The sequence below is a fragment of the Oreochromis aureus genome, linkage group 2 (assembly GCF_013358895.1).
Source record: "Oreochromis aureus strain Israel breed Guangdong linkage group 2, ZZ_aureus, whole genome shotgun sequence".
Taxonomy (NCBI): domain Eukaryota; kingdom Metazoa; phylum Chordata; class Actinopteri; order Cichliformes; family Cichlidae; genus Oreochromis; species Oreochromis aureus.
In genome coordinates, this window is record NC_052943.1 from 27,308,815 (window position 1) to 27,331,361 (window position 22,547).

General features: G+C 43.9%; 1 protein-coding gene across 4 annotated transcripts in view; it reads right to left on the reverse strand.

Moving 5' to 3' along the window:
* Positions 1-22,547, reverse strand: part of LOC116329674 (transcription factor COE3-like) — a 147,778-nt gene that overhangs the window by 96,077 nt on the left and 29,154 nt on the right. For all 4 annotated transcript variants that reach the window (XM_039621586.1, XM_031751734.2, XM_031751733.1 and 1 more), the window contains exon 6: positions 11,833-11,901. In XM_039621586.1, the coding sequence (XP_039477520.1) occupies positions 11,833-11,901 (69 nt within the window). The remainder of the gene's footprint in view (positions 1-11,832; positions 11,902-22,547) is intronic.

Sequence of the window (22,547 nt, forward strand, 5' to 3'; positions counted from 1 at the left end):
AGACAAATGTTAACAAAATAAAACAAGAAATGAACTGACAAACTTGATAAAACTTCACATCTGGCAGCGTGAGGCTGAGCTCGGTGTCACATCTGCTCTGAGAGTTCAACCCAAACAGCAGAAGAAGAAGTAGTAGTGGGATTGGGCATTAATAGCACAGGCGAGGGAGGGGGATGGGGGGGTGAACTCATGTTTACACCAGCACAGCGCCGACCCCCCCGCTGCGAGAGCAGCAGCAGCTGGTGCTGATGCTGGATGTCAACACGAGGATCAGTGAACGGAGATCGATAACTTTTCTCTCACACTGAAACCTGAAGTGGGTGGGGGGGTGGGGAGGTTCTGACATCACTCAGTGAGGACTGCGCTTATGTGTGTGTGTGTGTGTGTGTGTGTGTGTGTGTGTGTGTGTGCGTGCGTGCGTGTGCGTGTGTGTTTACACATATCCATCCCTGCATGCGGCCGTTAGCACGAACATCGTTTGTGTGTGCTGAGATTAACAAGGTGATTTGCCTTGAGGGGGTGAGGTGCATGCTGGGAGGGGGATTTGGCGTGGGGGAAGCAAGGTGGGGTGTTGGTGGGTGGGGATGTCTCCCAAAGTTCCCATGGTCTCCCGGTGTGTGCCCCGCCCTGGGTAGTTGGAGCCATTTCCAACTGAGCACCGCTGGATGTTGACACCGAGGCGGCTAACAAACCCGCAGGTGGTGATGTAATCACATTTGGCCTTAACTCCTCAATCCAATTAGGAGTCAACAGGAAGTGGGAACCAGCTGATGGCGTGCTGAAGGTCTGAATCGACTGGTGGGATGTGGAGATGGAGTCGGTGCTGCTTTCCTTTCACAGTGATGTGAATTTTCCTGTAAATTTTACCCACAGGCAGGTCATTCCCCCTCACTTACTCACATTTACAAAAACATTCAGGCGAGAATTCCCACCTCAAAAAACTTCCAGGGGAATGATTTGCTTCTTAATGCCAAATTTTAGGACCCTGCTGTCGTGTTTGGGGGTTTTAGACATTTTTCGGGGGGCATCTTCAGCTAAGGAGTTAATCAAGCCTGCGTCCAGTGGTGCTCCCATCTTCTTGGCCAGACAAAAATACAAATATTAAACTAAAACATCCTGCTTTGTGTCTGAAACAATCTTTGCCTTCTCTAAAATTTAAAAAAAAAATCATTCTGGGGAAACTGAAAGAGAATAGTGTCACAAAGTTTGTATATACCACCAACAGAACTTTGCCTCTAAGATTCGGTCCATGGTGTCGTACCTGGGTTTGGACAAAGTTTTTTAACTATCAAAACTTTAATGTTTGTGAAATCTCTCAGCTGATTTGTTTTAAAGAATATTCTGTAGTTTTTATACAAGAAGCTGGAAATCAAATATCGGTCCTCTACCTCCACCTCTGGCTCCAGGCCTCCAAACCTGCTGTCAGTGACCAGACATCCAACTGTTTCAGGTACTTCAAACATTCATCATTTACCCGGAAACACATGACGGACTGAGCGCGAAGAGTTTTTTCGATGATGCTAGGAAAACAACCCTAAGTTCATCTCTTAAAGTTTTTTAAACTAATGACAGCAAAACCTGAAATTTTCAATAATTCCCATAACGTGGATCTTTCCCTCTGGAATTTATTCAAACAGGTCTGAGACGGTCGGGTGAAGGAACCAGATCGATGACCTGGAACAACACCAGGTCCTCCGGTGTTCTGATCTGTGTTTCCGCCACCTCAGCTGCTTCTGGATCAGTTTCAGCAAATAAAGAAGCTTCATTTGCCTTTGATCAGCACTGTAGAGGGTGAACGACAGCAGCTGTGCAGCGACATGGACGATAAAGCGATACCGCTCAAACTCAAACGGACAAAATGAAAGTGAAATACTGAGTTTGAGGGCAGAATCTAGAAAAAACCACTTTACGAGCTACGTCATGAAAGCTGCTCCACATGTTTTACTGCTTAACTTCGGTGGAAACTCCACCATTCACCAGGAGACCTGACCTTCACACACCTCCACCCGCCCTCACCGCTCCCCTGTGGTAGATGGATGCGGTCGTCCCGGGCCACTGAACATTTCTGCCTGGATCACGTCAAACCTGCCTGAGCCCCGAGGGCCCCCCCAGGCCCCACCAGGGCCCCGGGGTTAATGGAGACACCCCGTCAGGTGGAGGTGGGTGGGCTGGTGGGGCTTCTGAGGGACATGGAGGGGGGGCATAAGGAAAACTTCCCATCCCCTGGCCTCCTCCTCCCTGCTCCCCTGAGGTTCAGACTGGGTCTCAGCTCCTCGACTGTAAACAAGCGAGCGATGCCGTGGTGTTTGTGGAAACAGAGGCAGAGGTCACTCGTGAGATCCCATCACAGCGCTCAGAGTCATTCCAAATAAAGTAAACACAACGCTAAAAACAGGACTCATACTTGACCTCCAACCTCTCCCTCTGTTTCTGTCCAAATTCAAAAAGTGGAAGTCTGAAGATTCTGTGCACAAGTTTAAGCTCCAAGACAGCGATAAAATACTACGACAGACATTAAAATCGCAGTAAAAGTACAGAAGATAAAAGTACTTCAAGTACTGAAGTAAAACTACTTAGTGCTGCCCCCTGTCTGTCAGCTGCTCAGTGTTAGTTCGTTGGTGCCATAAGGTTTGGTCCAATAGTTTCCAATCTATGGGTCAATCTGTGTTATCATGAGGGGCAATTAGCAACCAAAACATGGGAGTCTATGGGGCTGACTCACTGCTGGAGCCTCTGCTGGACGTTAGAGGAATTGCAGGTTGTGGGACTTGAAGGTAGCTGCCGGGTGTTTCTTCTAGTTCTTCTATTGAAAACGTGAGCTGAGGACAATGTAAGCAAACATAAACCGGTGTGTTGGGAATGTGAGGGATTTTATCATTCCACGATTTTGTGTTTTAAACCTCGGGGAAAGATTTCCTCCTTGATGAAGAGTAAATGGCAGCTATGAAGCTTAAAGTCACGTCTCAGTGTTTGTGGTGAACCCAATGGAGGGTTAACTCCATGGGGGGGAGGGGGGTTGGGTCAGTTATCTGCCCCTGTGGACCCTTCCCAGCAATTGTAGCGCATTGATCGGGCGAGCGAGGCCCATCGGAGCCGGCCAGATTAGGAGTATAGATTTACAATAAAAGCAGGACATTACTGAGCAGGCGAGGCCAGAATTGAAAGCAGAGCGAGAGATGGAGGGAGGTATAGGGTGAGGCAGGGGATGAGGAAGAGTCCATGAAAGGGGGAGGAAGGCCCGGGGGCTGCCGCGGGGATTTCTGGGAAATGTGAGGTGAGGGTCAGAGTGAGGGTGGATGCATACGGGTTTAAGGTGGTCACTGAGGGAGACTGATGGATGTTGTGTTAGACGACGTGTAGAGTTGAAATTATGGCATTTTATTTTGAAGGCTAACTCCTTCCTGTAGTTCTGAAATGACGGCTAATTGCATTTCCTGAACTTCTAGGGTGTAAAAGGAGAAAACTGCACATCTTATCGTCTTCATGTTTGTTCGGCAGGCTACTCGATGTAAAAGGATGTGAGGTGGACTTTGCAGCATGTCAGAAACTGATAATGCCAAAGGTGCCTTATGGGAAATGTAGGTTTTGGCTCAAACCTCCCATCTGCATTTTGGAATCGAGGAAAAACATTATATATTAAATACCCACAGTGAGGCTCAGTTCAGTTGTTTTAGGACTTGCTGGATCCAGGGCGGCACCTCAGTGGGGCTCGGCGTGGATTTGAGGGAAGTCTGTGTGTTTGTGGTTGACAAACCACAAAAATATAGGGTTGTAAAATATAGATGGTGGTCAGACACTGCAGCAGGTGGCGAGATGTTCAGACTGAATTATTCACCAACATGCACTCTTTGGTGTTTCCATCACTTCAGCGGACAGCACACCGACTCTCATCCTGAAGTTTGATGGTTTAGGTTATGAGACTTTGGTCTTTTTGGTCCCCATAAACTGACTGTGTGTCTCCGCAACATAAAACCAACACATGTTCCATCTGATGTATTTTACTTTGATTTCTTCAGAAGTCAAAGTTCTTCTGTGGTCATTTAAGTGGATACAGAAAAGTTTAAGGTTGTTTCATCAAATTCTAACTCACTACGTTTTAAATGTTGTATGATGAGTCCACAGAAATCAACACCACGAATCAGAAGAAGTAGAAGACAAAAGTACAGCTGTTGCTTTACTATTTGTCTTCTATCGCACTTCATTTATCTGCCAGATCAACTTGAGATCAAGCATCAACCTCCAGGGTCGAAAAAATGAAGCCAACACTGAAGCACTGAAAAGCTGCAGTTCCTGTAACGTCCACCAGAGGCTCCAGCAGTGAGTCAGTGCCCACAGACTCCCATGTTCAAACTTTACAGCAGAAATAAACATGTTTACAGCCTGACACACAAACCTTTCTGGTCTCTGTAGATAACCTAAATCTAAATAATACTTGGTACAGGTGTGAATGTTTTTATAACGCTCCTGTTAAAATTGTATTAAAGCTATAAATTTGCATTATAAGGGGCGTGGCCTCTTTGCCTGACAGCTGGATGGTGGCATGGACAGCTGTAGCTGCTAGTTGGAGTCTGAACTGGACCTCTGGACTGTCCGACTTGAAAGTTTTGGGTTGGAGGAACTGAAACTTTGAGAACGGTCAGTGGTTTCATAGGAGCAAACCAATAGGAGCAAAGATATTTTAACCAGGCTAAAGAACAGAAAACTGTCTTTATGTGTTCAGAAATTCAGTTCATGGCTCTTCCTCCTTCATCAATGACATCACAACACTGAGAAGATGTGACTGCAAAACCATCTGATCTGACTCCGTGACCATGCAGCGTGATGTCACGTGAATAAAGAAAAAAGTAAAAGCAGCACGAGCGGCCTCTCAGGTGAACTACGTCTAACAAATTCCTTCAGTTTCCTTCTGAAGCGCCTCCTTAAATCAAGTCTTCCTCTCCTCACCGAAGCCTTGCTGGGATTTCAGCTCCCGTGAGACGATAAAGCATCTTAACTGCGAGACAAAGATGCTGCGCAGGAGTTTCTTTGTGCAAATGATGATTAATTCTCAAAGCAGTCGGCAGGCAGATGAAATAAAACACTTTCCACAAAAAACTCCGAGCTTATTCTGAACCTTTTCACTCATTACTCTGGGTATTTCGGCAGATCGACGAGGAGGAGGAGACGGAGGAGGAAGGGGAGGAGGAGGAGTTTGTGCTCCTCAGAGTGCATGTGAACATCAGCTGAAGAAGACATAAAGTCATGGAGCTGTAAAGAACACCTCTTCCTCTGTGGAGGTCAAAGGTCGCTCTCCATCACCCTAAACTCACCTCTCTACAGATGACATCAAAGCTGCAAATGGCTGTAGAGGAACAAGTGCAGATGAGGGGGGGGGTCGCGACCTCCATGTAAGGCCCGACCATTAACAGAGGAGGGCGATGGTCAAACGGTTGAGGAGGAGGGGGAGGACAGAGGCGCGGGCGGGTGAAGAGGTGCGCTCGGGGTAATTAGAGCCCGGCCTCCTCGTACATTTTGACACTCTACGGCAATTTATTGCCCCGCTCGGGCAACTTGGCCACCCATCTAATTGCAATATTAGCGTGTAATAGCAGCGGTGTTACAGCGATCCGTCAGCGCCGCTTTCTGCTGCCTCGGCAGGATTTCACCCATTAACCATAAACGAAGGAAACAAAGCGACCTCTGAGAGGCGCATCACCGCACATTTATATTCACTCACACACACACACACACACACACAGCTGACAATGAGCTTCAGGTTCAGACCAGATTTAAGGAGCAGCTCACCGACTTTATTAGAATATATTTTTGTGCATTTTTCACAAACTTGTCTTTTTAACATGAGCAAATACGAACACAAAAACCTGCAGGCAGTGAAACGTTACAGTGACCCAGCAGCGAGGAGGTCCAGGCAGGAGGCGTTCGCCTGGTTTATTCACAGGTGATGGAGGCATGAAGGGAGACAAAAGGTCGAGAGAAAGGCGTGAAGACAAAGCAAACGAAGAAAAAAACATGAAAAGACGCGTTTCCTCATAAAAGAAGAAGAATGGGAGCGTTTGATTTACTTCAGCGAGACGTGGATTCTGAGCATTAAACCGCTTTACTGTAGCTACAGAGCCACATCATTTGCATGATGGGTCACTAAAAACACACTAAAGCACCATCACCACCACCCCAGCAAAAGGTGTGTGTGTGTGTGTGTGTGTGTGTGTGTGTGTGTGTGTGTGTGTGTGTGTGTGTGTGTGTGTGTGTGTGTGTGTGTGTTAGGGGGTCACAGTAATAAATCCCTGCATTTCTTAACAGGCGCTGAAATGCAGAGACAAACGGAGCTCCAGTAAATCACAGCAGAGGACTGACAGTGTGTCTGCACACGTGTGTGTGTGTGTGTGTGTGTGTGTGTGTGTGTGTGTGTGTGTGTGTGTGTGTGTGTGTGTGTGTGTGTGTGTGTGTGTGTGTGTGTGTGTATTCCCTGGGTTAGTGGACTAGTATCAGTGTCCTGTCCTAATTAAAGCGGTCAGGCTGCAGAGAAACATCCAGGAAATAGAAAATAATTTTCCAGAGTTTGTCAGGATGTCACAGAACCAGGGGACGTCATGTGATTTAGAAATTATACATCCATGTCTGTGTTTCGCACAAGATGGCGTGTGTGTTTTACTTGAATCTACCAGCATCTGTGATCACCATGTCACCGTCCTTCGAGTTTTGGCTCTTCTAATGGAGTCGCTCTTTCTATGAATAGATTTCCACGAACCTCAGGGATTTGCACCCAAAATGTTAAAACTATTACAGCCTCGGGAAAAAGGCAGAAGAAAGAACAACATAAGAAATGAACAGACCAAAATCAGAGATGCCGATTCACACGGGACTGATATTTTCACAGGACTTCTGATTTGGGTGAAACAGTCTCCTTTCACTGGATTTTTTAACTTTAAAAATAACAGATGTGGCAGATTTGGGATCCAGAGGTAATATCCTGTGATTACAGTATAAGTTTAGGATTTTGACATCAGAGGAACTTGCGAGTGTCCAGTCACTTTTTCCACCTTTTTAATCTCCAAGTGACCTGAACTGGAAGACAATCAGTAATTCAAGGAATGGGAAGCTAATTTTCCAGCACATGCTGATAGATACTAACATTGATTGGGAGAAATAAAGCTCAGGTTTCACTGGTTAAATTCCTATTTGGTTCAAATAGGCTTCATTAGAAGAAACTGGAATTCTAGCTAATTTTAGCCAAAAAGTTTATCAGCTAGCTGGCTAACATTAGCTTGATTCATCATAGTACAGCAACAGTCCACTGAAGCTGTTTTCTATTGTAAAGATCCTACAATAATAGAAGTGTTTTTTTACCCCAATTTCTTTGTGACCTCTGACCTTGACGTTTAGGGTCTCTCCCCGTCCAAACTAAGGCACTTTCTCAATTCTAAGTACGCGAGTACATACTCGCATTCTCGGCGAGACTGGACTTGCCGAGACCGCACGGGAGTACGGACTTGCCGAGAACGCGAGCACGGACTCGCGATTTGTACAATTGGAACACCAGCGTACTTGATAATGTCACAGGTAGTTTTTACTGTCGTCCCCTCTTAATTTAACTGTGAGTAATAGGTTATGAAGCTTAACTTTAATCACAGCCAAACCGATTTACTCAGGAACAAATAAAACACTGAAATAAACCAAACATTAACATTTAGAAGTGATCTAAGTTACTTATATATCATGTTTAACCTCAGTAGCGAAATCTCTATTAATAAAAATAGTGTACATGTACATACGTGTACAAACCTTAATAAAAACAAGCAGGTGAGATGTTAGAACGCTTTTACTTTTATTTTAGTGGACACTCAATAGACAGCTGCTGGGGTTTGGGGTTTGTTTAACCTGAGTAGTGAAAAGACCGCAGGGGGTTGAAAACGATGTGCCGGGAGTCCGCTGTTCTCGCCGGCTCTAGTGATCCTCGACCTCGCTGTCTGCTATGGAGCTGGCGGGTCACAGACGTCTCCGAAAACGTCGGAGCACGTTTGGAAATGTATGATATCTTGATAAATCGAGCAGATATTTGAAGCTTACACAGCTACATTCTCGTTTGAAAATAACTTAAAAGTTTATTTTGTGACCCAGAAAGAGTAATATTTAAAAGTTTTTAGCCCTGCTCGTCCGCCATTGCCGCATTTGAGTTTTGGACGAAATGCATTCTGGGATATTTAGCTGTACCAAGTCCACACAAGTCACCACCGATGCATGCTCGATAAAACAGGCGGAGCGAGAACACATCTGGGACTTTTTCGCGTTCTCGGCTTGATGCGTACTTTGAATTGGAACAGTACTTGGCCTCCGACTGATGACGTATCACGAGTACACGAGAACGCAAGTACGCATATTGAGACAGGGCCTAAGTGCCCAGAGGCGTTAGCCAAGATGGCTGCTGAGTGTCAAAACTTGCTTCTAGAAGGGCTGCACTTAATGCTTCAGTGCGTAACCGCAGACCACTCTGAAACCCTACACTGTAATCTGACGTGCACTTCTCTGGAAATTCGCTGCAGTTGTTGAATTTATTAGTGACAGAATAAAAATCACCGCCTTAATATGAGCAATGATAATCATAGCATCAATATAAGGATTGTGCACAGGTACAATGCACAATCTGTACTTTTTCTACAAATTCTAAATATTCTAAATTATTTGAACATCTTCCAGCACCCTGCTCTGTCTGCACACTACAACCTGGGTTTGTTATTTTTATCTGTACTTTAATCTTAATAACTGTACAAACTCTGTTTTTGTAACTATTGTCCATGATGTAATTTTTTTTTCTGTAAAAATTGGGTGTGTTTCTGTTCTGTTTGTACATGTGCTTTTTTTCTGCTGTCACAACCAAATTTCCCCTTGTGGGACAATTAAAGGATTATTCTATTCTATTCTTCTAGGACTCACAGGTGGCAGCAAATTCCTGGAAGGAGCCTGATGAAGGTATCAGAATTTACAAAGTGGAAAAACATGGAGGAAAAATATCTTCTAAAGACCAGACCACAACAAAGAGCAAAGATTTTATTTTGTTTGTGTCGTGGTTGGATCCAGATATAAAACACCGGGACACGACCACAAGATGAGTAACGCCACGCACGAGCAAGAACGCTGCCAACGGCGCCAGACATTTACGTATGTTACATCGTCGGCTCTGCAAAGAGTCAATGCAGAAGTCTGAACCAGGATCTAGATTTCACCCTGAGGTTTGGGTGGACACATTAGAGTCCTTCACATGTGTGACAAAACACACGGAGAGGTGACAAAGCCTTTAAACACACACACATACACACACACAGAGCCTGAGGTGAGAGGACACAGCAGTGTGTGTGTGTGTCAGTGTCACTGTGGGTGTACTTGAGTGTTTTCTCTTATAAATGTGTGTGTCAGAGCTCACACACTATGGAAGTGTGTATCACCTGTGTGTGTGTGTGTGTGTGTGTGTGTGTGTGTGTGTGGCTGAGGTCCAAGGCCTCTCTAACGAGCCAACATGGACTTGGTCCTGGCCCCCCTCCCCCCCTCCGTCCTCCCCCCTGACCTCCTCTGAGGTCACTGGCTCCCACCACTGCGACCCGACCAATCACAGCCAGGCGTTGTGACGGACAGCCGCCGGCTCCAAGGACACCGAGGGCGGAGGGATTAGACGGTGAGGACGAGCGCCGCGTTAATAAAGGATTGTGATGCTGGTGGTTGTGAGCGCCTGATTGGATGTGGAGGGTTTGGTTTTTTTTAATGTGGCATTGGATGAAAAATAAATGAAGGAATCACGGCTGCTGTTTTAAAATCAGAAAAAAAACGTATTTTTCCGAGGGCATGAATTTATTGACATGCACCGAATCACCTTTTTGGGTCAGTGTTTCCCAGCTGTACGTTTTCATGGATGAGAATAAAAGAAAAGGAGCGTTACGGGACTTCTTTAGGTCTTAAAGAGCTGCAGACGCCGCGAACCGAAGCCTGTGATCAGCCGCCAGTTCGCGCTCGTACTGCAGCATGTAAATGTTATTTTGCTGTTGCTGGTGTTGATTAAACGATTCACACGGCGGCGTCTCGTGCCGGAAGCGAGAGGTGAGAAAGAAGTGAGACGCCAAAAAAACAGAAGAAGCAGGAAAGAAACAAAAGAAATCTGACTGATGCCAGCAGCAGCTGCACAGAGAGCACAGCTGGATTGCATCAACATGTGCGAGAGGTTCATACATGCAAACATTTTATCATGTTCACATGTGATCTTAACCTTACCTCCCTGCAGGCGACACCTTCAGCCAATTTGCATAAAAATCGCCTCACAAAAAGTTTCACCTTATTCTTTTTAAAGCTTCTTTTTCTGCTGAACATTCAGCTATCAGTTCTTAAACGTCGGTGTCCTTAAACGCACCACTACATGGGGTTTTCATTAGCCACTTTCACAATTTATTTTCTGAATAAAAATGTAAGATATTCTTTACTTAAGCAGAACCTATAAAAACAGCAGAGAACTGACCATCTCATTAAAATAAACAGCTCAGTGTTTTCAGTCTTTCTGCCATAAATTCTTTTTAATATGTGGTTAATGTTGTATTTTAAGGGACCTAACAGACATCTAACAAACCAAATTCCACCAAAAACTATTTTTTGCCAAATCTGAAAACATAACAAGCTCCGAGTCTAGAAATATATACATCTATTTCTGATTTCTTGAGGGACACAAACCCCAGTCTCCAGGGTGAAAGTCACATCTTTGATCCTTTATCCACAGCAACATTTACGTCTTTAAGACTTTTTTGCTGAAAAATTCTTCCACTGCAGGACAAGTTGCAAAGCATCACAATAATACGATGGGTCAGTTGCAAGGATTCTTGGTTGTGGAGCGAGATTAATATGAAATTTAAACAATATCAGATAAAACGTTAAGAAAGTTATGCTAGTTTTGTTTATTTAGAGGTAATTAGTCCATCGTTGTTAGCCACGGCTTTCTGACACAGCGTCGTCCATGTTGGCTAGCTCACCTTTATCAAACAGTCGCCATGTTTCACAGCTCACTGAGCTCAGTGCAGCATTTTAGCTGTAACTACTGTCCTCTGGCAGCATGTCTGTGCAGTGCACAATAATACAAGCACTAAATGTAGCATCCATCTATAACTTTAACCCTGTGAGGACTAATCCATCAGTGTCAGGTCTAACCCATTTTAGAAAAATGTGTCCCGTAGAAGTTTTTTTTCTCCCTTTACAAAAACAGAAAGATTGGTATTTTAACACCATAATCCCACCCAAGCCTCATTCGTACATTACCACATGATTTCCACACGAAAGGACCGAGACAAGTGGGCCGAGTTTAAGATCCTGCATACACGAACAATTACAACAACTCAAACTTTTGCTGAAGGCGGAGAGATGCAGATCTCTGGGGAAAAAACAGGACTGAAGTTAGATTGAATCTCTAAAAATCAGCCTAACTGATGGCTGCTATTGATGAATGAGAAGTAAGACATTCACAGTGAGAAGCAAATAAACCAAAAGTGTATTTAATCCTGTTTGCTGGATAGAAGTAACCCTGACCTGCAGTTTGCACTGCACTGCATTCTTTTGCAGCAACTCGAGAGAATCAAACAACTGATTCCCTCCATTTATACTCAGCGACAGCCAGCTTTACGCCGACCGTGCAATTAGACGTCAAAGAAACGATTCGCGATCGCAAGCAGGAGGCTAAACCAACGTCCAATCATAAACGCCAGACTCCTCGCTGTGCGATCACTCCTGATGTTCATGAGCATCACAAACTGAGCCAAAAACCTGAACCAGACACAGCAGCAGAAAGAAAATGAGAACAGTTCCTACCTGTCGATGATGACGGGGTCAGAGGGCGTCTCATTGCGATTTCCGCAGCTCTTCTTGTCACAACACCGGCTGTGAAAGGAAAGGACACACTGAGTTAACACAACTTGAAAAAGCAGCTGATTTAAACGTTACCCAAAACAGGTGCAGGTCAATGAGCCTCTCTAACCTTTAAAAATTAGTAAAAATCATCAGTGATCTTCACATTCACAGCTCGCTGAGCTCAGCGGACAAGTCACCATTAGTCTTAAAAAAATAAAAATGCAAATTCAGTTTCAGGTTTTTCACAAATTGCTGAACATGAGTCATAAAAGAGAGAACAGGGAAATAAAATAATTCAAACCAAGAAAGAAAATAAGTTGTCTTTAAATTAACTAAAGTGACTTCTAACTTTATCTGTAGTTTCAACCAAATTTGTGGAAAAATATAGATTTAAAAAAATATAATATTAGTTAATAATCAGCTTTTAAAATAAATCCACCCAGCAATCTGGAAAAACTTTTATTTTGAAAAGCAGGTTGGTGTCACATACACACACACACACACACACACACACACACACACACACACAGACAGACACACAGCTGAGTCCAGCTGGGTGGGGTCCAAGCCAAGGTCACTAACAGTTGGATGATACCCAGCGATGGAAGCACCCCCACCCTCCCCGGTGCCATCGCCCTGACAACCAGCCAGGCAACCGAAGGGCGCCTCGCCAAACAGCCGTCCAGGTAGCCAGAGGGCGAAGCGGCCAGCGTTTCATCCAAGCAGCCGCAGACTCCAAACTTAAACGAGCCAGGAGCCCGTCCATAGTCTGTGCAGGCATCCGGAGGGAGTGCTGGATTTCTACTTCAGCTCTGCAGGGTGGGGGACGGGTGGAGCCAAATGAAGCTTTTGGTGTGGTGGGTCAGTGTGGCATGTAGAACAGCAGTCGGCTGAGCCGGTCACATTAATATCCATCAGACGGGCTGGACGGATGAGACGCCGCTGCAGACGTTTACACACTGAAACTGCAGGAAACTGTCTGAATGACGGAGCGTCCAAATGTCCTGACGGCTGGAGGCCATCAGTGAATGCATCGTGAGGTGTGCAGTCAGGTAGGGAATGTAACAAAGTACATCAGTACTGACTGATCTGAATATTGATATCCAATCAAATTTATTTATAATGTGCTGCAGACGTTATGGACGGACGAGATCAAAGAATCAGGCCAAAAAACACCGTCAGGTTTAAATATTAAAACAATTCAATAAGAAAAAAGACAAAACAGGGTAAAAACACAATACAGTGACTACGCTTCGGAAAGATTGTGGTTAAATCTGTTCACCCTCACGTGTCACTCCGTTTATATGGCCGCAGAGACGACGGCCAGGTTTGCACATGTGCAAAGTCCTCATGAGGAGGCTGGAGGGATGGTTGTGGTACACTTCCTGTTTGGACCTTTAGCATTCTGCAGTTCTTTCACTTCAACTCATTGGTTACGGCATTAAAAACCAGTCGGTTAACGAGAACTCGCTGAGGAACGAGCGCAGATTCAGGCCCTAATTCAAAGGACGCCCTGACGTAAGTTAACCAAACCAAAGCCACGCCCCTGGGACGAGGACAGGCTGAATGACATCTTTACATGGTGAAAGGTTGTGATTGGATATCCCGGCATCCTGATGCGTCACACCGTGTTCGTAACCATGGCACTAAGGGCCGCACTATGTGACGGCCTGGGGATGAGGACAGGGTGGCGCCGCCATCCCGTCTCTTTAATATTTAAACATTTCACAAAAGCCAAGAGTGTAGCTCTCAAAGCACTGTGTGCTGCCCTTCTCGAGGCTTCCAGAACTTGGCCAATCAAAGCAAGGTGGGGTTTATTAGAGAGTATTAAAGTCTTAAAGTGAGAGGCAAAGCTGCCCTATTAGGGTTAGGGTTAGGAGCGAGAAATGAGAAGAAGGACGCTTCAGTGACCTCTCACGCAGCCTTCATCGGTTTGAAGCTGCTTGGGCTGGAAGCTGATCAGCTGCAAATACAAGCTGCAGGAGAAGTGCTGCAGAGCTGATTGGTTTTACAGCACTGTACATTTATAGTATGTTTTTTTTTTGTTTTTTTTTAGAGGGAAGTGTTGTTGTGTTCATTTGTAGTTGGTATTAATTACTACAAAAGGTGGACAAAGTCGATTCAGGGCGTCAGAGTTCAAACTAAACCAGCAAAATAAGTTTTTAATAAACAGTAAATCAGCAGAAATAATGAATAACATTTGTGGCGTTCACTCATGTGCCGTTTTTTTGAGGATATTGACTGTGAATATTTTTATTTTTCATGAAAACATGCAGAGGATGTTAAAGTGTTTTTACTGCCCTGAGCAGTGCCTGCAGGCGTTCCTCTCAGGCTGCATGTTCAACCTCTACCAATCAGAGGGGAGGCCGAGCAAGGCCAGTTTATTTGTAGAGCACCTTTCAACAACAAGGCAACACAAAGTGTTTTACATGCAACAACGACTACACAGTATGAATAAATACTTTCATATTTCATATGATCAAACTGAAGTATTTCTGAGATCTGAAGAAAACAACAAATGTGGAAACGTACGATCTTTGAATTTCACAATGGGGACGAATTTACGTGTTCTTGCTAAGGTAACATGCTCGCACATGTTCATCTGAGTTGTAGGAACGGTTAGCGGTTCCTTACCCTAGCATCATCAGTGTGTGGATGTGAAATGCTCCACCAGCAGTATGGGTGGAGGTCTGAGCTCTGTTCGGGTGCACAGTAAGAAGGAGGGGTGTGGATCGTCTCCCAGATGATGTTTTTACTTCAGTTTATTCATTTCACTCCATGAATCCATCACTCTGATGAGAACTTGGCTGCGAGTGTTGATGTTTAACTTTGATAAACATGTAAAAACTTTTTGCTTCCAGTTGGGTTTGTTGGCCCATCCTCCTCATACTGCCTTGGAGGGAGTCATTCATGCTTTTGATTTGGGAAGACAAAACCCCTCTGCTCGACGTTTACCTCAGACGAGATGATGCATCTGAGATGAGAAGAACGTGTTACTCCAGTTTTAGCTTCACCTTGTTGGCTTATTGATTATTTTTAAAAGAGTAAATGGGTTACCACCACCGTATTAGTCTTATTTTATTCACAACATTGAGGTGTGCTGATCAGATGATCATCAATACTTCAGAACAAAGTTGACCGATCTTTTGCGCCAAGTCTGGAATACTGGAATTATATATTAGAACCGCCCCAAATGTTTCTGCATGTAAATGTTTATTGAAGACTCATTTCTGCTGTCTTTAATTCAAGCCAAACCTTAACATCTTGTAATTGTTTCATTTTTTAGGTTTTTTTTCCTCTTTTTTCCTGCCTGTGAAGCACTTTGGTTTTGGTTCTTTTAAATGTACTATAGAAATAAACTTGAGCTTGACCATTTTATGTAAAAATAAACACAAATCATCTGCTAGAACAGCAAACCCCAACCCCCGGGCCATGGACCAGTACCGGTCTGTAAGTCGTTTGGTACCGGGCTGCGATATTTATGAAATTTATGATTTCACGGTTTTTAATCAGATTTTAGCGTTATTTTTTTAATCATTTTTATCGTTAACTCAGTTTCCCTGGGTCTTTTCCTGTGTGTTCTGAATAAATATTCCTTTTTTTGGTACGGTTACTGGTTTTATTTTGTTGTATTTATCCGCGACACCTTAAAGGCCGGTCCGCGAAAATATTGTCAGGCATAAACCGGTCCATGGCGCAAAAAAGGTTGGAGACCGCTGTGTTAGAACATAATGATATGAGGTATGTGAACAATGATGTTTATCAGACAACAGACCATCAAATAGACCATTCCTGTCCTTATCAGCAGGAGAAGCTATAAAACTTATGAAAATACAGTTAAACGTCTAAATTAATTCTCCTCCTTCAGATCTTCACATTTTTCAAAGCCGTCCAGTGGACCAAATTGGAGTGTTGTGCAGGCCAATTCTGGCCCCCGGGCCTTATTTTTGAGATCCCTGTTGTAATCACTCAGTTCATGTTTGCATAACTTATATTCCAGTGGATTGAAACTTTAACATAAGCTTCACATTCAGTACAAAAACATTTAAATGCTGCACTCTTTCTTACATTTAAGTTCAGCGTGCTTTTAAGCTGCAGCTCGGTATCACTCCCACTTTCTCCGCCTCAGAGGACATTTTTCAGCCAACAATGAGACAGAAACGTTCAGATATTTGTCAAAATTAATTTACAACGGCGAGATCGAGCTTTCTGAAATGCAAGTATTAAAAAATCTGACACAAGCGAAATAACAACACGATCCCGACACAAGATCTAATTTTCCTCCTTCTGACAAGCTGCTCTGCACAATGCTTTTCTCTTATCGCTGTGAGGGTCATTAACATATCTTCCGGTAATTCTTAAAAATTAATCATATCGCATATGACCCGTGACGTCCTGCGTTCGCCCCATGCTGTCCTGAATCAAATTGCCATTTGACAAACAAGCGTCAAATCGAGGCTGCGAATGCCAAATGAGTCGCTTTATGAATCATTTATCACACCGTTTGATCTCTAAGTACAGAAAAATCATAAACCGGGTGCCGTGTTTGTGTCTCTGTATGGACGTGTGACTGTTGCCATAGAATGCGCCACAATAATTTATTCCCCCAGCTACTTGGAGCCATTAGTGAAAGTTCCAGGAGACCAATTAGCATTGGAAACCCACTGGTGCTGCTGTGGTGACAACCTCCTCCAAACTGCCAAAGAAGTGTTATAAACAAACTGGACCCCAGGAGCACTGCCGGGGCCCCTCCAGGGACCCGGGGCCCCTTTCCAAAGACGAAAACAAACCTTGGCTGAGCGTCCACAATATCGCCTTAATGACGTTTCCCCCCGGGCCGCAAACAGGCTAACACCACGGCCGGCTAATGACTGCGAGGAACAACACACACAGACCTGAGAGGGGCTGAGTGTGTGTGTGTGTGTGTGTGTGCGCATGTGTGTGTGGCTAAAATAAAACAAACAGTGTGTGTGGTGTTGCTGCTGTCACTCATTTGGCGGCGAGAGCTCGTCCCTGCTGCAGAGAGAGGCTGATCGTACACACACACACACACACACACACACACACTCTCAGGCCACCAAAAACATTGGAGCCACAGGAGCCAGTTTGGCCGGCGAGCCTCAGCCAGGCCACACAAGCATCATTACCGCTGGCTGCTCCTCCTCGCCACTTCAGACGTCACCACAAGTGGAATCTACTTAAGCCACAAAGAGAAGGTTTGTCCAGGCATGTCGGTGCTGCTATCTCTCTCTCACACACACACACAGAAGGAAAAAAAACAGCGATTCCCACTGCGTCACTAGGATCACAGCATCCAGATAACACAGAGTGGGACGGGCCGGGGATGCAGGGCTCGCTTTCAAAGGGCAAGTGTTGTAATTACCCAAAGGCTTGGAAAACCTCAGCAGCCGCCAGGCCCGCTGATTCGCTCCAGCTCGGCCTGGACGCCACCTTCCTCTGTGAGCGCGGCAGCAGGTTTTCCTCAGCATCGCCCGAAGCCTGGCAGCCAACGAGGCAAGGCGAGCCGAGGCGAGCGGCCCGGAGCTGGCGAGCCTCCGGGAGCCTGCTGGCAACGCCGCAGTGCCAACCTGGCTGCCGCCGCCGCTGCAGCGCCTGCTTTTCGCTGCTTTGTGATTGCAGAGATCAGTTTAAGAAGGGCTAATGTGAATCGTAATATGACGGCGAGGTCAGAGCTCAAACACACAGTGAAGGAACCTGTCCCAGAGCGGCTTCCAGAAAAAGAGATACCACCAAACCCAGTTCCATCTCTGAATAAATCTGAATTAATCTGAGATAATCCAGGAACAAACCAAATCAGACCAGAGATAATCCAGAAATGTGTTTCACAAACATCTTCAAACTACAAGTACTCAAATGGAAATCTGCACCACTGCAAACCCAAAAGCTCAAAACTTTTCAGAGTTTGTGATGTTTTCTCTGTAACTAGTAACTTAAACTCTTGTTCAGACTGAGGTTTCCTCATTTTAACATTTACGTGTACTTTCTTCAAATCAGTGCATCCGCTGCACATGTGCTGTATTGTACTGTAGCATCCTGACTGGATGTTCTCCAGGTTTACAGGATGAAGGGACTAAAACATTCTGCAGCTCTAACAGAATGAGGCGTTCTTCTTTTTCTTTCATTGTGTTTACAGTTCAGTTACTTAGGCTGGGACTTTTTTTCACGCTTGAATAACAAAGCTGTGACACCATTAGTGCAGTGGGTAACCGGACAGAGTGATGCTCTGTCACTGTCACTATCTCAGTGACAATTTCTGAGTACAGGTGGTTCTTGTATGATTAAAGTGCATGAAAAAGGCTCTTTTCTACATGACTGTTAATTGTATATAAAATATAAATCTGTTAGTAACCAACAACTCGAGCAGTGAGAGCACAATGTTTCTTTTTCAGAGTTTTTGCAGGTTTAAAACCTAAACATAGGCTCAAATCAGATCTAATACCAGTTTCATCAACATACTGACCAACATGAGAAGGATATCAGCAAAAGTAAGGATGATGAGAATTCATTTTTTTTCATTCATTTCTTTCATTTTTGCTGCATTCTTCAAGATTTATGAGGAAAAAAAAGAATGACTACATATCAGATTTTTAAGGTCTAAAACAATAGCTCAGTTTAATGTAAATACTGACTGTTTCATGTCTTTTCAGGTTTTCTTAGAAAACCTAACTACTTTAAGACCCGAAGAAACCCAGAGAAGGTCTCTATAAAAAAAACATTAGAGGGTAACATCCTGCAGCATCCAGGTAGGTGCAGCATCCAGGTAGACAAACCAGTGGGGACGCCCATAAAGACGACCTCACCTGGGGCCGTGGAGGCAGAGAAACACGGAGCGCGTGTTGGAAACAGCGAGGCAGTCTCTGATGCCTCACTCATTAGTGAATGGAAACACAACATCCATCAGGGGGAAAGCTGGTTAATAATCGCACTCAATCACATAATGACTGAAGCTCAGAGACGCCGACAGCCAGCCGTCGTTATGGAAATGAAGCTCGTATCGACGGAATCTCGCAGGGGGAAGTGAGCTCGATAAAAAGTGAGAGCAGAAGGGAAGTTCACAGATACTCAAGTCTGGCTGAAAAAGTGGGAGAGATAAACGGCAGAGCAGAAGGCGGATGCGAGGTCGAACATGTCAGACCTGTTCTTGTTTTAACCACTTCAAGTTCAACTGAAAGGTACAAACTGAGTTTTCTGCTCACGGTGTAAACCAGTCCAACAAACATTTAAACCCCTTTACTCCATTTTTAACTAATTTAGTAACATCTTAACAGTTTGAAAACCAGTCTACTAAACATTTAAACAAGTTCCACTCTGAGCTGTTGCTGTTTTTGCCCAGTTTACTCTGAAGATTACCCAGTTTACTCTATAGATGACCCAGATTACTATACACACTAAAGCCAGTTAACTTTGTCAATTTTTTTTTCAGATTTGCACCAACTCAGCACACATGTATACACTTTAAATTAAGGTTTACACCATTTTTACCTATTTATTAAACATCTCAACAGTGTGCACCCAATTTAACCCAATTTACCGCATATTTAAACTGATTTTAAAGTTATCAGTTTCCCGAACCACTTCTAGATAAACTTTTTGCACATTTGGCTCTTTTTATTTTATAGATAACTCAGTTTAATGTCCACCAACAAAACTGCACACCTAGGACAGGTAGCTAGGCCCCTCTTTTCCAGATTTACACCAACCATTTTACTCCAAATATGCACCAATTTAATCAAATGTTATGATGGCTAAAATTTTATGCAAACATGAACTGAGTGATTACTTAATTTAAAAATTTTGAAAAAACAGTTCAGGTTTATACAAACTTGTTACTATGTAAACCTGTTCACTGCCCATTTAACATGTAAACTGACTCGCTGTACATTTGGTCCAGTTTACTGAGCAGATTACAACGTTACTGCACTATTACTGTATACTGCTGCACACTCAGCCTCATTCACCAAGGTCTGTAGACTGATTGGTGACATCCTGGCAACCAAGTGATAGGAAAAATGTGCATTCCCGGCTGGTAAGTGGTGACTGGAGGTTGCTGGCAGTCAGTCGCTAAGAGGGTCCCGCACCAAAAACTTCGCTTTGGTTGCTTTGGTTGCCAGCAGAAAGCTGCAGTCATCCATAGTTTGCATGGAAGACACCAACTTCTCTGCAGACATTTACAAAATACTCACCAAGCTGGTGAAGCTGTGAAAACTGGAAACAGAAAGAGTTCCCCTTCAAGGTTTTTGCCCTAAAGATGTAACAATCATTAATGGCCTGCATTTGTATAGTGCTTTACTCAGTCCCTAAGGACCCCAAAGCGCTTTACACTACATTCAGTCATTCACCCATTCACACACTGGCAATGGCAAGCTACATTGTAGCCACAGCTGCCCTGGGGCGCACTGACAGAGGCGAGGCTGCCGGACACTGGCGCCACTGGGCCCTCTGACCACCACCAGTAGGCAAACATGGGGTTAGTATCTTGCCCAATGATATTTGGCATGCAGCCAGGAGGCGGCCTGGGATCGAACCACCGACCTTCTGATTAGTGGCTGACCTGCTCTGCCACCTGAGCTACAGCCACCCCAGCAACCGCTCTCCAACCTTTTAGGAAAGTTTTACTTATCAGTGACTGGTCTACAGGTCCTTGGCACTAGGGCCTAAGTCAGTTAATACAACCAGATTTATACAAAATTATACACTGACAATCCAGTTAACTCCAAATATACTGCATGTACTAATTCATTAAAACAATTAATCCAATCTATTCCCTTTATTGTTTTAATGTAAACCAGCTTGTGGACCACATTTGGCTCAGTTTTTTCCAGATGAGCCAGTTTATTGTAGTACACCTAAACCAGTTAACTCTACAAACAGACTAGTTAACATGTAAACTAATTTATTCATTCACCAATGTTATAAAAGGATATTATGTCCACATTAACCAGTTTATTCACACTGGGAAACAAACAGATGAGCAATAAATAAATATAAACCATCAAAAATGATGATTTTTTCCTACATGTGGAGAAACGGACTGCTGCAGCTCCAACTGACACTCCAGATTCAGTTGTATTTATATATTTGTGTGTTTGTGTGTCCTATTTTCACCATGCTACACACACACACACACACACACACACACACACACTACGGTTGTTCTTCACTCCTCGGTCTGAACCAGTAAAACCATTAACTCACAGACGACAGCAGAGACACGCAGGGCAGGAAACGTGTTGATTGGTGTGATGAACAACAACCCAACAGCTGCTCTTTTTTCCTCTCACAAAAACACACAGAGCGTTCAGGCCAACAAATGTACACACACACTTTATCAATACAACCTCGAATAATGAAAAGCCGTACAGGAGTACATTTAAAGTTACAAAATACCTCAAAAAGGGAAGAAATGAAAAGTATATTCAGACACAAAGCTGCCACTAGAATGAAAGCAGAAACTAGAAAACACAACGGAAACCAAATCCATGCACAATATTTAAGATTTACAATTCAGGTACAGATTAAAATATGAAGATAATTTACAATTCAAATAAAAATGTAAAAGTGAAACTAAATTCTGATGTAAAACCATCATCAAATCTTCATCCTGTAAAACATTTTTAAATGCCCTCACTGTGTAAAAGTAAAATGAATTTCACAACGTCCAAGAAAACGACACCCAAACAAACACAAATTTTATTATAAACCTGTATTATATACAGGGTTTGCACAGGTGCTTGAAATCATTGAAAATGGTTACATTTTAATGCTGTTTTTTAAGGTTAGAGAGGTGATTGGATTTTGGGCATAGTGCATTTTTATCTAACAGAGGTTCATTTATTAGATGGAGAAACAAATTAAGTCAGAAAGTTTCTGTGCCACCTCCGCCAGTCTGTTTCAGTGGGTGACCCGCCCCCCCAGGGACAGTGGGACTCGGAGGTGAGTGCACAGACATGTACAAATACATATTATCAATAACACAAGGACCAAATCCATGAGTATCCTCCTCACGCTGGAAGAGTCTGTGCGCTCGCGTCACATGAAAGTGGAAGCAAGTATTACAAGACAGTGCTAATTTGTTAATGTTCTTGAAAGTGACGTCATTGGCTAAATCACTGAGATCCAGTGATGCAATATTACATTGCCAGTATTGCATGTCAATTACGGCATGGTCGATTATGGAATCTGCTGTGAACATAGCCAGCGTTACTCAACAGTAACAGTAACGTTATTTTCTCCTGCAACTCGAACGTTAGCCTAGCACAACTAGCTAACTTACAGCTAACCGAGTAACGATCACACAATAAGAAAGTTGTCACCAACCAAAGACAAACATCTGATCATTAGGTCATGTTTTCATGCGCTTTGCAATCTGCAGCATTTCTCAAGAGTTGACTTAGGTTTTTTTGTGTTTTTTGTTTTTGTGTTGTTATTTTTTGGGGGGGCGGGGGCACCTGTGGATCTGACTAATACCTGGAAGAATCATCACCCTCCCTGCCTTTGAAGTTGTAATGTACATGAGCAGCTCTCTTCTTCAGCACACAAATGTAAACGTGGTGCCACATGACTTTAGAGCCAGATTTACTAACATCTTGCATGAGCACAACCTGCAGTGTTTACAAAGACAGCTCAGTGACAAGACTCCATGTAAGAGGTAGAAA